This window comes from Theropithecus gelada, chromosome 3 (assembly GCF_003255815.1).
Source record: "Theropithecus gelada isolate Dixy chromosome 3, Tgel_1.0, whole genome shotgun sequence".
NCBI classification, from domain to species: Eukaryota; Metazoa; Chordata; class Mammalia; order Primates; family Cercopithecidae; genus Theropithecus; species Theropithecus gelada.
In genome coordinates, this window is record NC_037670.1 from 37381657 (window position 1) to 37397074 (window position 15418).

Below are 15418 nucleotides of genomic sequence, written 5' to 3' on the forward strand. Positions count from 1 at the left end.
GAGACGGAGTCTCGCTCTGCCGCCCAGGCTGGAGTGCAGTGGCCGGATCTCTGCTCACTGCAAGCTCCGCCTCCCGGGTTCACGCCATTCTCCTGCCTCAGCCTTCCGAGTAGCTGGGACTACAGGCGCCCGCCACCGCGCCCGGCTAGTTTTTTGTATTTTTTAGTAGAGACGGGGTTTCACCGTGTTAGCCAGGATGGTCTCGATCTCCTGACCTCGTGATCCGCCCGTCTCGGCCTCCCAAAGTGCTGGGATTACAGGCTTGAGCCACCGCGCCCGGCCTAATTTTTTTTTTTTTTAAAGAAGTAGGTATACCTAAAATATTTGAAAGAAACTCAAGAAATGATTCTAAGAACAAAACACCAAAAAGAAGCTATTTAGGCGATATAAAAGAAATTTAGCATTTCATGTCCATTAAGTTATTTATCTACTTACTAAATATGTTGTTCTTTTGAAAAATTTTTTGTTTTTTTTTTTTGAGACGGAGTCTAGCTGTGTCGCCAAGGCTGGAGTGCAGTGGCATGATCTTGGCTCACTGCAACCTGCAACTCGCAGATTTAAGTGATTCTCCTGCCTCAGACTCCCGAGTAGCTGGGATTACAGGCATCTGCCACCACGCCTGGCTAATTTTTGTATTTTTAGTAGAGACTGGTTTTTACTATGTTGGCCAGGCTGGTCTTGAATTCTTGACCTCAGGTGATCCACCTGCCTCGGCTACCTGGAATTTTTAAATCTGATAACTATGAAATCTGTATGGTAATTAGCATTTTTGAAGAAAACTTCAATGTTTAAAAAATATTAGTGATTAGTGATTTGGGGTTAACAATCTTTTGGCTAAGGGAAATTTGATAGAGCTCTGGCAAGCAGCTGGAAGAATGGCAACCATTTTATAATTTGTAGAGTTGGGAGAGATTGCTAATCCTTCATTTCGTAGTCTAAATATTCAGTTGTTGCAAATTAGTAACTTTCTGTTAGGGCAGATTTGACTTTGCTTTTTATTTTGGTTGGATTTACAGTAATTTCTGGTGCCTTCTGTTATGACGTAATTTTGGATAGCAAACTTGATGAGTGGATGCCAACAAAAGTAAGTGTATTCTTCTGGAGTATTAATTTTAGAGTGTCTGCCTTTCTTTGTTAGAATGACTCCTGTGTTGGTTTTGTTGAATAGTACTGCACATTGAGGACATTTAAAAGACTCTATCTATATATCTCTCTGTGTATCTATCTGTCTGTCTGTCTGTCTATAGGTGTTGTTGCTTTTTCAGCGTATTTAAGACAGAGATATATGAATGAGAGTATTTACATCAACATGGTCAGTTGTCTTGAAACTCTATGTCCTGCTTGACCTTTTCTTGATGTTCCTTCTAAGCGGTTTTAAGGTAGGGGTTTTCAAGAGGCCCAGAATATAAAATGTAAAAACTTAACTATCTTGACCGATGTGGTAGTAGGGGGCCTGGCGCCATACCTGTTTGGATCACTGGAGTACAATTTGAAAACCACTCCCTTAAACCATTTTAACTTGTTGCATACAGTGAGGTCCCTGTATATACAAGGGGCACATTGAGAGCTGGGTGAATTAAAGAATCCAACTTTGACAAAGCTAACTTGAGCATCAACAAACGAAATATTAACAAACTAAACTCTTTGTGAATGGTCTGCCTTTGTAATGAGGATGGTCCTTGTTGGTCTGGGACTTGGGTAGCAACAGAGCCTAACAAGGACAGTCTAGATCAGGTGCTCTGTAGGTAAGGGGTGCTGATGGTTATCAAAGATCAAGCCTGGAGACGTAATTCTGATTGGGAAGAATAGGCAAATACCTAATTCTTAATTAAACAAAACTATATGTCCTATGTATTGGGAGTCCGGAGATCTGAAAAGGGGAAGCCGTGTACCACATCATTTTATCATTTCCACTGTGTACATTCTTTTTATATTTAGTATCTCTGAAAATATATGAGCCTTATAGTAGATGGTATCTTGCAATTAGAATTTGTAGTGTGTTTTTGTTTTTGTTTTTTCCTTTAGTAATATATCTTAGATTTAGTGAAATACTGTAGTGGTTCTTAAAAGCAAGGATTTTGAAGTAAGGGCAGATCTAGTTTTAAATTTGGCCTTGGAAATTACTTTTTGTATAATCCTGCCCATATTACATAATATTGAGAGGGAGAGAAGAGGGAATCAAGAAAGAATGAGAAAAAGGGAGAGGGAAGAGAGAAAGAAGAGGATGGAAGGAGGGGAGGGAAAGGATTGGAACTGTTTCTTCATGACTTCTGGGCTCCTGTCAGTGTAGCTTCCTTTTCAAGTATGTCTCCAAATTTAAGATTTTCTTTACTGGGGCGAGTTACGTAAAAACTGAGGTCAAGATTTAATTTTCATTATCTATGAAACGTAACTGCTTTTTTCTTTCTTTCTCTCTTTTTTTTTTTTTAAGAGATGGGGGTCTCACGATGTTGCCCAGGCTGGCCTTGAACTCCTGGGCCCAAGCAATCTTCCTGTCTCAGCCTTCCTGGTAGCTGGGACTGCAGGTGTATGCCACTGTGCCTGGCTTTTGCATTTTTCTTTTTTAAAAGATAAAACCTTACAAAAGAAATATGCAAGCTGATTGCAAACTGCATGGAGTTGGGTTGAGTAGACAGCTTAAAGAAAGTAGAGTAGAGTTACATTGAAGGAATAGTTGTATTAAACCATGAATGTTGATTTTTTTATATGGTAAATTATTCTTTATAGAGAAGAGTCATTTCATGCAAAAAAGTCTAATAGGATTTTTATGGAAATAATTTTATTATAAAAATTGTGTAATAGTGCTTGGTCTTTTCTGTATTAGTAATGATTTGTAGTATGAAAGTTTAATTAGAATTTTTATTAAAAATCTTACAAACATTGTTAATGTGTATTATTCATCATTTTAATTGTGTAAAGTTGACATTTTTATTAAGCAAAAACTTAATATTGGACATGTTATACTTTGTACAGGGTTGGTGATGATGTTACATTTCTAGTGAAACTTTCTTAATTATGAAAACAATAACCTTTTCCCCATACATTTAATAAACTTAGTTTTATTCATACTGTAAACACATTTTTATGTCTTGCTATTGAATTATTGGCATTTTTACTTGGTGCATCATAGTTTTAATAACATTTTAAGATTGTGTAATTTGAATGAAATTATAATATAATTTGGATAAAATGTCTTTATAGGTTTATCTTCAGTAATTAGTATTAATGAAGGCTGACACCTTAATTACTGGTAAATAAGAAGTTTTATAGTTTATGGTCGAAAACTTCATTTGTTGCAAATTAATAACTACGTGTTCTAACAAACTTGATTTTGTCTTTTATTTTAGTTGGATTTGCAGTACTAAGCATAGAGTTTTGTCTCAACTGGCTTATGGAGAAATGCTTTTCAGTAAATTGTTACTAAAGGTTATTACTTTCATTTTTAAGGAGAACTTACGTTCTTTCACAAAGGATGCTCATGCTTTAATTTATAAAGATCTTCCATTTGAAACTCTGGAAGTTGAAGCAAAAGTGGCATTGGAAATATTTCAACACAACAAGTAAGTGTTGGCTTTCTTTAAATCAAGGCTAACTCTTCCAGTATTATATGTAATAAAAGAAAATTCAGGTCTTAAGAATTTTTATATTTGATATACATATGACAGTGTATTATTTTCCACTCTGAGACCTCTGTTTCTGATCTCATTTATTTTGCTGAGGAAAATGTTCCCCACCTCCCTTGATAATTTTCTCACTTTGTTTTACTTCTCTGTTCTTGGACCAGCCTTTCTCATTATATCAACATAGTAGTATGTTTCCTTTTTTTCTTTCTAGTGTGAAGTGATAACGCATGTTAAGCAACTATATAATTTTGTGTATTTGGCAGCGTTTCTCTCCTACCCCTCCACACTTAAAATGACACTGATAAGATTGAAAATGCAAGCAGTTTGGAAGAGGGCTAATAGCTGAAGTAAAATGTTTATACAGCCAGGTTTTAGTGTTCTGCATGTGAATTATTCATTTGATGGATTTTCTTTAACATTTTAATTCCTGCCTGGCTTCTCAATTCTCACTCAGAAAACTTTCACTTCACCTTCTACTACCGGTTATAAGAACATAAGCTACATTTTAACGTTAACCTAATAGAATATTAGAACTTTAGAAAGAGAAATCTGTGCTGTAAAAAAAACCAAAAAGAAAAACCAAAAAAAACCCCAAAAAACCAGAGTCTGAAGTCAAAATATGCACCTACAAATTGTTAAAGGTTATAGATTAGAATTTCTTTAGGTATATAGAAGTTGAATTACAAATTCTTATAGGGATAGGTTATCATAAATATATTGGGTTAGTTATGAGTGTGTTTTTGACACATACTTTATAGCTTAGCATTTTTCAAAGCTATCTGTCTCATAATATTCTTCCATAAGATGTTAATTGACATATGAAACCATGTACTGTGTTAAGCTGAGTTTGAAGAACAGTGGCTTAAAAAATTTTACTCATTGCACTCAAGGGTCTCCGAAGGTGGACACTGAAAATTTCCCAAATATATTTGCCCATGAAACACTTTATCTTGAAACATTTTTAGCGTGTCCTGGAACCAGTGGACTTAGAAACCAGTTGTAATGTACTGTTTTAACTAGAGTACAGATAGTATTGTAGAACCAAACCACCATTTATAGCATTGATTCTACAAGAAAATTCTTTGGACTGTCTGAACACGTCAAGTCACTCTCTGTGCCAGAAGTCTAGGCACATGCTCCCAAAAGAAATATAATATGAGACATCTGTATAATTTGAAATTTTCTAGTAGTTACATTGAAAAAAAGTCAAAAGGTGAAGTTAATTTTAATGATTTTATTTAAATGATACATCTAAAATGTTATTTCAGTGTAATCAATATTAAAATATTGATGTTATTTTATATTCTTTTTCACTCTAAATCTTCAGAACTTGGTATGTGTTTTACACTTAAGGCTCATTTTAACTAGTACTAATCACATTTAAGTGCACCGTGGTACTTTACTGGACAGTGTACTTTTGACTTCCATTCAGTATACATTGAGATTTCCCATTCCGCTACCTAACTGTCAGGGACTGGTAGGGGCTTCTGGGACTTTTGTAGCTTAGTTGAGTGTGTGGTAGGAGGAAGGGGATAGTTCTGGAGGAAGCTGGACAGGACAGAAGAGTTGAATCATTGAAGGTGGGTCAGTGATTGAGCCTTCCTGCTGCAGGGGTAATGGTGGGGCCTTTTTGTGGCTTTGACTCTCAGGGGACAGGAGCATCTCTTGGAGGTGGGTCAGGAGGGACAAGTATTCAAGGTACTTGGCACCCTTATTAGTGTCTGGGGGACTGTAGCAGTCAGGGGGTGTTTTTGCATAAACCAGTGTTCCCCAACTTTGCCGCATAATTGTGCATACACCTGTGGTGCACATACACGTATTACTTGTTTAGCACCCTGGGGTAAATGGACAAAGCTCTCAATAGTAAATGGTAAAGTCATGGTTTGAACCTGGGCTGTGCAGTTTCATCTGTGCCTTTAGCTATACTGACAGGATTGGGTAGATTTGAGAGACACTGGGCAGTCAAATTGACAACCTGATAATGAATTGAATGGAGGGGATATGGTTGGAGAAAGAAATCAAGGAAATCTCCCAGGTTTTTCACATGGACACCTGGGTGGTTGGTGGTGGTGTACTAAGACAGGAAATTCAGGAGGAAGAACAAGTTTGGGTGGGAAAGAGGTGATAATTTGTGCAGTTTGGAAATTTCAGGGTAAGGTGCTTGTGGAACATCCTAGAGGGATGTCCAGATGGGTCTTGGAAACTGTGGTCAGAAGAGGTAGGTAGATGAGAGGCAGAGATATAGGAGATATAACTACCTAAATTGTAGCTCAGAGGCTGGCCTAAGGAGGATGCTTGAAGTGAAAAGAAGGTGTAGCATAGAATTCTCAAAGGGTAGAGAAACACAAGAGTGGCCAGAGATGTAAAATAACAAGCAGTAAGGAATGCCACTGATACTCATGGAAAGAGCACTTTGAGGTTGGGTGTGGTGGTTCATCGCTATAATCCCAGCACTTTAGGAAGCTGAGGCAGGAGGATTGCTTGACGCCAGGAGTTTGAGACCAGCCTGAGCAACTTAGCAAGACCCTATCTTTACCAAAAAAAAAAAAAAAAAAAAAAAAAAAGGGTTAGCCCGGCATGGTGGCTCACACCTGTAGTCCCAGCTACTTGGGTGGCTGAGGCAGGAGGGTCGCTTGAGCCCAGAAGTCTGAGGCTGCAGTGAGCTATAATTGTGCCACTGCATTCCAGGGTGGGTGATAGAGCAAGACCCTGTCTCAGAAAAAATCAAAATAAATAAAAATGGAAAGAAAGAACACTTTGAGAAGTGGAGGTGAGCATTGGTATTAAGAAAATGAGGAACAAAAAGTGTTCATTGGGTTGACACCAAGCAGGTACCTGTGACTTTGTTGAGAAGTTTGGCAGAGTCATGGGGCTGTGGCCAGATTAAAGGGAGGTTCCAAGTGTAACCCACTCTCGAAAAGTATGGCTGAAGAGGAAGAGAAAGGGAGGTATCTTTAAACACTTTTTTACTTATTTAGAGTTTAAAAAATGTTTTTTTCTTTGCTGCTTTTCAGGTACAAAATAGATTTCATAGAAGAGAAGGCATCTCAGAACCCTGAGAGGATAGTCAAGCTACACAGGTAAGTAAAAGTCTAAAAACTGGCTGCTGTGTTAGAGTAAGGCTTAGCTTTATTGTTACCTGAATGAAGCATATGACCAAAAAAGATGAATTTGTACCTTATTTTGTTCTTTTCACCTTATTTTTTTTGCTTTGTTCATTGTTTTGATATGGTGGTAAATGGAAGCTTTAAATTACCTTCAGGAACACTTGTAGTTTCTATAATCCTCATTTTATTGTTTGCTTTTTTATTTAATTTTGAGTTGAAAACCACTGTTTAAGAATGTAATTTTTAGGAGTTAGTTTTGAAACTGGGCAAGATAGTCATTGTTATGAATTGAACATGGTAATTCATATGAATATTGACTGACTAGTAATTATATATGATACGTGTAAGTTAAGCCAGAATGTGCTTTCTGACACATGGATGAGAAAGGTTCACTGCTTATGATGACATTCTCCCATGGAGAGCAAGTCCCAAGACAATGCATTCTGCAGAGATGACTTCATGACTTGGATCTGTTTCCTCAACCTCCTGTTTTTATGAATTGGACTTAACTTTTTTCCTCTAGAAACTGCCCTTTGTTTCTGAACACAATCTGTCCTATACGCTGAATTCTAAACTTTGTTATATGGGTTGTTTTAAGGTTGTAGATGATCGGTTTTAGGCAGTTGGATCAGCTTGATAGCATGATGTGTTGTGTGACTCTTATTAAAGACCTTAAAATTTATATCAATGCTAATTAAGAAAATGGTTCATTTGATTTAATTTTCAAAGTTTTAGCCTCTTTACTTGAGGTCATTATGTCAGGGGTCATCAGAAACTAAATTGAATCATATATAATGTTCTTGATTAGGGATGCTAGCAGCAAAGACAATGAAGAGATTTCTTTTTCAAGCTCTTACAAATTATTTGATGTTGCAGTTTTGTTTGTTTATTTTTAAATCAATCAGAATAGGTGACTTCATTGATGTGAGTGAGGGCCCTCTTATTCCAAGAACAAGTATTTGTTTCCAGTATGAAGTGTCAGCAGTTCACAATCTTCAACCCACCCAGCCAAGTCTCATACGAAGATTCCAGGGTGTGTCTTTACCCATTCACTTAAGAGTAAGTAAAGCTTAAAGTTCCAGGCCTTCCAATTTGGGTATAGATATAATTCCGGACTTGATTTTATACCAGTTTGAAGACTATAAACTTCTAATTTTTCATAAGTTATATGACACTAATATTTTGTAAACTCAGGTTTATGATTAAAAACAAAGTTGCCCAGGGTGTAAATATACAGTTACAAAAGAAACATTAGTTGAAAAAATTAAATCAAATTGATATAGTATTTAAAATTTTCAAATTAGCATAGGTGAGGGTACATTGACAGAGCGGGTATTAGAGTGCATATTGGTAAGACCTTTCTGGAATGCCTTTTAAGCTTAAATTTGGCATGATCTTCCCTCTAATTTTAATGATCCATTCATGACCCGAAGCCTCACCTTTTCCACATTGCTCCCACCCCTTGCTAATCTTTTTATTTAAATTTTTGATTTTGAGATAATTGCAGTTATAAGACATAGAGAGATCCCATGTATCTTTACTTGGTTTCCTCAATGGTAGCATCTTGCAGTACTAAAATACAGTATCACCACCAGGGTATGGACAGCGATACAATGAAGATACAGACCAATTCCTTCACCAAGCGGATCCCTCATGTTGGCCTTTTATAGACACACGCATTTACAGCCACTTCCCCATTACCCTGCCTGCTTCCCCCTGCCAACTACTTATCTGTTTTCCTTTTCTATAATTTTGTTACTTCAAGAATATTACATGAATGGGATTGAACAGTATGTAATTTTTTGGGATTGGCACTTTTCACTCAGTATAATTCTCTGGAGATTCATCCGAGTCATTGAGTATATCAGTAGTTCATTCATTCTTATTGCTAAGTAGTATTACTTGGTCTGGATATATCATGGTTTGTTTAACCATTCATCCATCAAAGGACATCTGAGTTCTTTTCAGTTTTTGGCTATTACAAATAAAGCTGCTATGACATTGTGTGCAGGTTTTTGTGAATATTTCTCTGGGCTAAATATAGGAGTGCAGTTGCTGGATTATGTGATAAGTGTATGTTTAGTTTTTTAAGAAACAACCAAATGTTCCAGAGTGACTGTACCATTTTACATTCCCACTGGCAATGTATGAGTGATCAGTTTTTCCACATCCTCACTAGCATTTGATGCTGTCAGTACTTTTTTTTGTTTTAGTCATTCTGGTACATTTGTAGTGATATCTCATTGTAGTTTTAATTTGAATTTCTCTATTGACCAATTGTATTGATCATTCTTTTCATGTACTTATTTGCCATCTATATATCTTCATTGGTGCAATGTCTGTTTATGTCTTTTGCTAGTGTTCTAATTAGATTGTTTTACTTTTTAACAGTTGGGTTTTGAGAGTTCTTTATGTGTTGTAGATATTAGTTTTTTGTTAGATATGTAGTTTTCAGATTTCTCTCTTTGTCTTTACCTTGTGTTTGTATATGTGGCTTGTTTTCTCATTCTCTGAGCAGCCTTTTGCAGAGAAGACGTTTTTAATTTTGATGAAACTAGTTTATCAAAATTTGATCAAATTTTTGTTTTTATGGATTATGTTTTTGGGGTTAATTCTGAGAACTCTTTGATTAGCCCTAGATCCCAAAGATTTTCTCCTTTTTTTTTTTCTTCCTAAAGGTTTTAGAGTTTTACATTTATTTAAATCTGTGGTCCATTTTGAGTTACTTTTTCTATGAGTGTGAGATTTAGGTTTAGGGTTTTTTTTTTTTTTTTTTTGGTGGGCTATAGATGTCAAATTGCTCCAGTACCATTCGTTGAAAAGGCCACTCTTCCTCCACTGAGTTACTTTTGCATCTTTGTTAAAAATTAGCTGAGCATATTTATGTAGGTCTATTTTGGGTCCTCTATTCTGTTCCATTGATCACGTATGTTTAGTTTTCTACCAGTACCACACAGTCTTGATTACTGTAGCTCTAAATAGGCTGTGAAATCAGGTAGAGTAATTCCTCCCTTGTTACTATTTTTTAATCAAAATTGTTTTAAGTCTTCTAGTTTATTTGAGTTTTAATGTTAGGATAATATTTTCAATCTCAACAGAGTCTTCCTGAGATCCTGATAAGAAGTCCATTAGAGCTGTATAGCAGTTTGGGGAGAATTGACATCTTTAATATGTTGAGGTTTCCAGTCTATGAACTTACTATGTCTTCTTACTTATTTATATCTTCTTTCATCGCTCCCATTTTGTAAAATTTAGCACACCTCTCATGTACGTTTGACTTTGACTTTTCTCCACATACCTGCTTCTTTTCCTAGCCTTCCCAATTTCAGAAAATGGGATCATCCTTTAACTCAAGCTTGTCCAACTCACAGCCCGTGGGCTGCATGTGGCCCAGGATGGCTTTGAATGAGACACAAATTTGTAAACTTTCTTAACTTTCTTAAAACATTATGAGATTTTTTTGTGACTTTTTTTTTTGTTGTTAGCTCATTAGCTGTCATTAGTATTAGCATATTTTATGTGTGGTCCAAGACAATTCATCTTCCAGTGTGGCCCAGGGAAGCCAAAAGATTGGATACCCCTGGTTTCCTTAGTTGTTTAAGGTAATCCTTGATTCTCTTTTTCCCTCGTAGCCATGCCCCAGCCCGTCTATCCGCAAGTCCTTTCAACTTTTAACTCTGAGACATATTCTGAATCTATGCACCTTTTAGCATCTCATCTACTACTACTTCCCTTATCCAAGTTCCTCTTTGTTTTCACTCATCTTCCTTGCTTTCACTCTTGCCCTCTACAGTGCATTTTCCACTTAGTAGCCAAAGTGATCTTTTTAATACACAATCTGTTGTGTACTTCCTCTGCCCCAAACTTTCCAATGGCTTCCCTTGAACAAATCCCAACTCTTTACCCTGTCTCACAAAGCCCTGCATTATCTGATCCCTGCTTGCTTCTCTGACTTTATCTAACACCACTCCTTTCCTCATTCACTATATTCCAGCCACAGCTCAAGGTCTCTACACCAGCAGTTCATTCCGCCTGAGTCAGGCATGGTGTTCCCTTCAAACATACCAATCAGCTCTTTCCCTAGAAGGGTTTGTGTGTCGATATTTATTAATTTTACCTTTTATTACAGATTTTATGCAGTGTTAAATAGTCACTGGCCTGCCCATATACCTTAGTATCACTTTCAGTTGACCTAATAAAATTGATGTGGTCATGATACACTTTGTACAGTTTTCCTTAATGCATTCTGATAATCCTCTGCTACAGGAGATTGTTAAGGACTAAGGAAATTGAGTTTAAATTTTACTATTGTCTTGGAAGGCCAAGGCAGGAGAATTGCTTGAACCCAGGAGGCGGAGGTTGCAGCGAGTGGAGATCGCACCACTGCACTCCAGCCTGGGCGACAGAGTGAGACTCCATTTCCAAAAAAAAAAAAAAAATTTACTATTGTCTTTGTTAGGTTTTTTTATTCTTTAGGGTAACTTGATGAATTCTTTGGGTCTGCCATTTCAGTGTGAAGATGTCACAGTTGGTTTTTAATGACTGTCTTCTTATGATTTGAAGAATGACTTCTAGAATATTGAAACTGGCTATTTAAGGATTGAACCACAATCTATGGGAAAGTAGGGCAGATTTTTGCTTACTATTAGAAGAAATGCTTTCTGTGATGGAAATGATTAAGAGGGGCAAAAGTGAAAGAAGGGCACGTTCAATCCTTAAGTGTTTTTTTCTTAAATGCTCACTGCAACCTCTGCCTCCTGGGTTTAAGCAATTGAAGAAAGCAAAAAACAAAGCAGCTATCCTATGTAGTACCTTTTTTTGCTACTTTTATAACCACTTATCTATATTAGTGCTGCCTAGCTTTTTATTTATTTTGTTCTAAAAGCTATATAAAGAGTCTGTCCCTTTTACTTTGACTTTACTACTTTATTTAGTTCATTGCAAATCTTTTCTTTTCAAGGCACATTTTACGATATGGGATAAGCTATTGGAAAGATCTCGGAAAATGGTAAGTGTTTTTGACAGCTAATGAGTACTCTTCTATAAAGAAATTCATCAAAATTAACCAATAACAACCAAAGGGGTGGGGGGAAATGAAAGAAATAAAGAGAAAGGAAAAAAGTAAGTTGTCTCAATAGTCAAAGCAGTGTTGTGATTGTTCACTAGTGTTTTGGTAAGGGTAAAGTTGTAACTTGGCAGTTCTCTTTTGATTTTGTTTGTTAATGTCATGAAAATGATATTGTAGAACTTGAAGAGAAATAATATTACTATGTAATAGTAATAGTTCTTAATAGTTGTAATGGTATCAATTAGATCTTAGGTTTTTTTTGTAAACTTAATGAATATTTAAAGGATTAAGATTTGTCAGGTATATTTTAAAGCTGCCTTTAGCCATTAACAGTAAATGTGCAAATGTCCTCATGTCCTGAAAAACCAGATTTGAATGTTTGTGTTTTTGTAGTTTATTCTTTGTCATTAGCATTTAGACTTCATGAGTAGGAATGATAGTATTTTTTTTTTGAGACAGAGTCTTGTTCTGTCTCCCAGACTGGAGTGCAGTGGCGCGATCTCGGCTCACTGCAACCTCCACCCCCCGGGTTCAAGCGATTCTCGTGCCTCAGCCTCCCAAGTAGCTGGGACTACAGTGCCCACCACTACGTCCAGCTAATTTTTTTGTATTTTTAGTAGAGACAGGGTTTTACTGTGTTAGCCAGGATGGTCTCGATCTCCTGACCTCCTGATCCACCCACCTTGGCCTCCCAAAGTACTGGGATTACAGGCATGAGCCACCGCGCCCGGCCTGAGTGATTGTATTTCTTGACCACAACTATCCCTGTTTCCTATTTCATAGGTTAAGTGTGCCTCTTTTACTTAGGTTATCTGATAGCTGTCCTGTGTAATCTGGCCTCATTAGGCCTTCCTCCTTATCCTGATTTCCCACAATGACACAAACACTCTGGTTAAGCTTGCAAGCACATTAAGCATCACACATTAAACTTATTTTCAAGTTTGCTTAGTTTTTCTTTCTGGACTCCATTTCCCATTCTCTTTCTGTCTATTTACCACACAGTCGTTCTTCACTACCTCGCCCGAGTCATACCTCCTCCGTGGAACAGTCTCAGAGTAATCTCTAACAAATAATTACTCATTCATATAAGTTTGTGCCTGATTGTATACATCCACATACTGTTTTTTGATTGTTTTCTTTGCCTGTACAGTTATCTTCTACCAAGCCTTTCAGGATTTGTTTTATTTGTGTAAGCCCAAAGTTTGAACACAACATTAGCACATGAAGGGGTTACCCAAGAAATATTTCTTGACAGTTTTTCATAATGATATATAAACCTAGTTTTATTAATGACTGTACAGATAGGAATTATTGTTTATGGACTTCATCATAATGTTCTTGGGTAAGGGGTATATAAATTTTTTTTCTAAGGAGAAGAAATTATCTTTGAATGGAGAGAGTAATTTTCTCTTTTTAGTTGGTCACAGTGATCATTTTAGATTAAGAAACTAAAGAAGAAATGTTCAGCATGTTTAATTGGAGTTAAGTAAAATTAAAAACAATTTAAAAAAGAAACAAAAGAAATGAATATTAAATAAATAGTTTGGGAAACTAAAGAAGCAATAGTAACTGAACACTTTAAAAGGAATGAAAAATGTAGAAAAACAGTAGAGACAGTGTCTTACCTAGAATATCTAATGATGTTAGTCAATACATATTTTTTCAAACATTTATTCTAGTTTAGTTGCTTTTTTCTACTGTCCATTTTGCTTTTCTGAAGGGATTAGATTAAACGTGGTTCATTGATTCAACACAGACTTACGATAGTTTATTGTGTGCCAGGTACTGTTATGGTCTGGTGGTACAAAAAAATGAATAAAATGTACTTGCTGCCTTAGGGAAGTAATGTTGATTGATAATTAGACTTATACGGAGACAGTTCAGGTGTACATGTGGGGCTCTGGCATAAAGAAGAGGACTCAGACCAAGCTGGGGAGTTGCTTAAGGAAGGCTTCCAGGAATTGGAGTCTCTTAAGCTGATCTTAAAGGGTGAATAAAAGTGGACCATGCAGATACTCTGTTGGAGAATGGGTTGGAGGTTATCTCAGAGGAAGTCACTTGCCTACATAGAGAACATGATGAATGTAAGATGAATTTGAATGTACAGGTCACATGTAGGGTAGGTAGTCAGTCCGTAAACAGAATATGAGGGGCTTGTGTTCCATGTTGTGGAACTTGCATTCCTGACTTTCCTCCTCCACCTCACTGAGATAATAGAGAGTAACTGGAGAATTTTGAGTAGGGAAGTGACCTGTTGATCAGCTATTCTTGTTTAAAAGCTCATTGTAGGGGTATCATGGGATATAGCTATGACTTAAGCCAAGAGTTCTGTTAGGGGGATAGAAGAGAACGAGGCCCTAAAGTTCAGCCACGATAGGGAGAAGGACTGTGAGAGTTAACTTAGGCTGAATGAATAGGACTGTTGATGGAATATGCAGGTAGGAAGAAGAGAGTGAATTCTTGAATGCTGTCCTTAGGTAGCCAGGTGGAGCCCTTTACCAAGATAGATGATGCAGGCAGGACAGGTTTTGGGGGTGTTGAATTCAGATTTAGCCGTGTCTGTTTGATGAGTCTGAGTGACACAGAATAGAAATAGGGACATAGAGATATCTATTTAGACTAAATCTGTAATGTGCTTTATTCTAAATGGAATTATACTCCAAAAGAAAATAAACTGATTTAAAATAGCTTGTTACAGCACTTCAGGTGTTTTTTCTTACACTAATGATTTTGTTTTACAGCTGAAAAGTAAAATGGCAAACTTGAGAAGCCTAGGTATAATATGCCTTAGATTATATTTTTGAATGGAATTATTGTTCTTTACCTGATAATTTATATTGGTTACTTAGCCTTTAAATCTTTCTCCTTACCTAACTTTCTGTAATAATTACTATTGAAGGAGAAAGATAAAGGGTCATTATAAGAGGGCTATGAAATGATTTAAAATGGTGGGTGAAGGGGTAAAACTGAAAGTGTTTATTAGGAAAGTAAAGCTATTCATGTTTTCACAGGTAACTGAAGATCAAACTAAACCAACAGAGGAATGTACATCTACCTAATAACTTTCTAAAATTTAAATAAGTTTAATAAATTAAAATAAATGTTTTTAATATGTTTGTGTGTGCTTATACAGATTAACCTTTTCTCCCCGAGATTAATAGTGATCTTTACTTTTTCTTTTCTCTAAAGTATGAAACACTTCATGTTGCTCAAATGGAAACTGTACAAAAACAGGTTACTCCCTTCCTGCTCCGTGGATGCAACACTTTGGCATGTTTTCTCTTTTTTTTTCCTGCAGATCTAGGCAGATACATACAAATATAAATGTAATTTCTAAAAAACATAAATAGGATCATACTATACTTGCTTGCATTTTTTGCCAAACAGTGGCACAGTAAACATCCTTGTGTAAAAATGGCAAATGTTTGTAGTAAATAACGTTAACTGAGTATTTATCATGTGCTGGGCCTTGTGCTAAGCTCATCACCTGGAACCTTTTGTATAATCCCCACAGTGACCTGTTGAGAAGATATTTCTATTTTTTAAATGAGGAAACAGCATAGAGCTTGAAAGTGGTAAAGTGGGAATTTGAACGGAGACAGTTTCACTCACATGCTCTT

General features: G+C 36.4%; 1 protein-coding gene across 2 annotated transcripts in view; it reads left to right on the forward strand.

Annotated features, from left to right (window-relative positions):
• Positions 1-14911, forward strand: part of MRPL39 (mitochondrial ribosomal protein L39) — a 21955-nt gene extending 7044 nt beyond the window's left edge. The window contains exons 5-10 of one of the 2 annotated variants that reach the window (XM_025379411.1): positions 1017-1084; positions 3448-3560; positions 6638-6703; positions 7636-7789; positions 11691-11738; positions 14810-14911. In XM_025379411.1, the coding sequence (XP_025235196.1) occupies positions 1017-1084; positions 3448-3560; positions 6638-6703; positions 7636-7789; positions 11691-11738; positions 14810-14857 (497 nt within the window). In that variant the 3' untranslated portion in view covers positions 14858-14911. Of the gene's footprint in view, positions 1-1016; positions 1085-3447; positions 3561-6637; positions 6704-7635; positions 7790-11690; positions 11743-12747; positions 13343-14809 lie in introns of those variants that run through there. The other variant, XM_025379410.1, reaches the window with a different exon arrangement.
• The last annotated feature ends 507 nt before the right edge of the window (positions 14912-15418 follow it).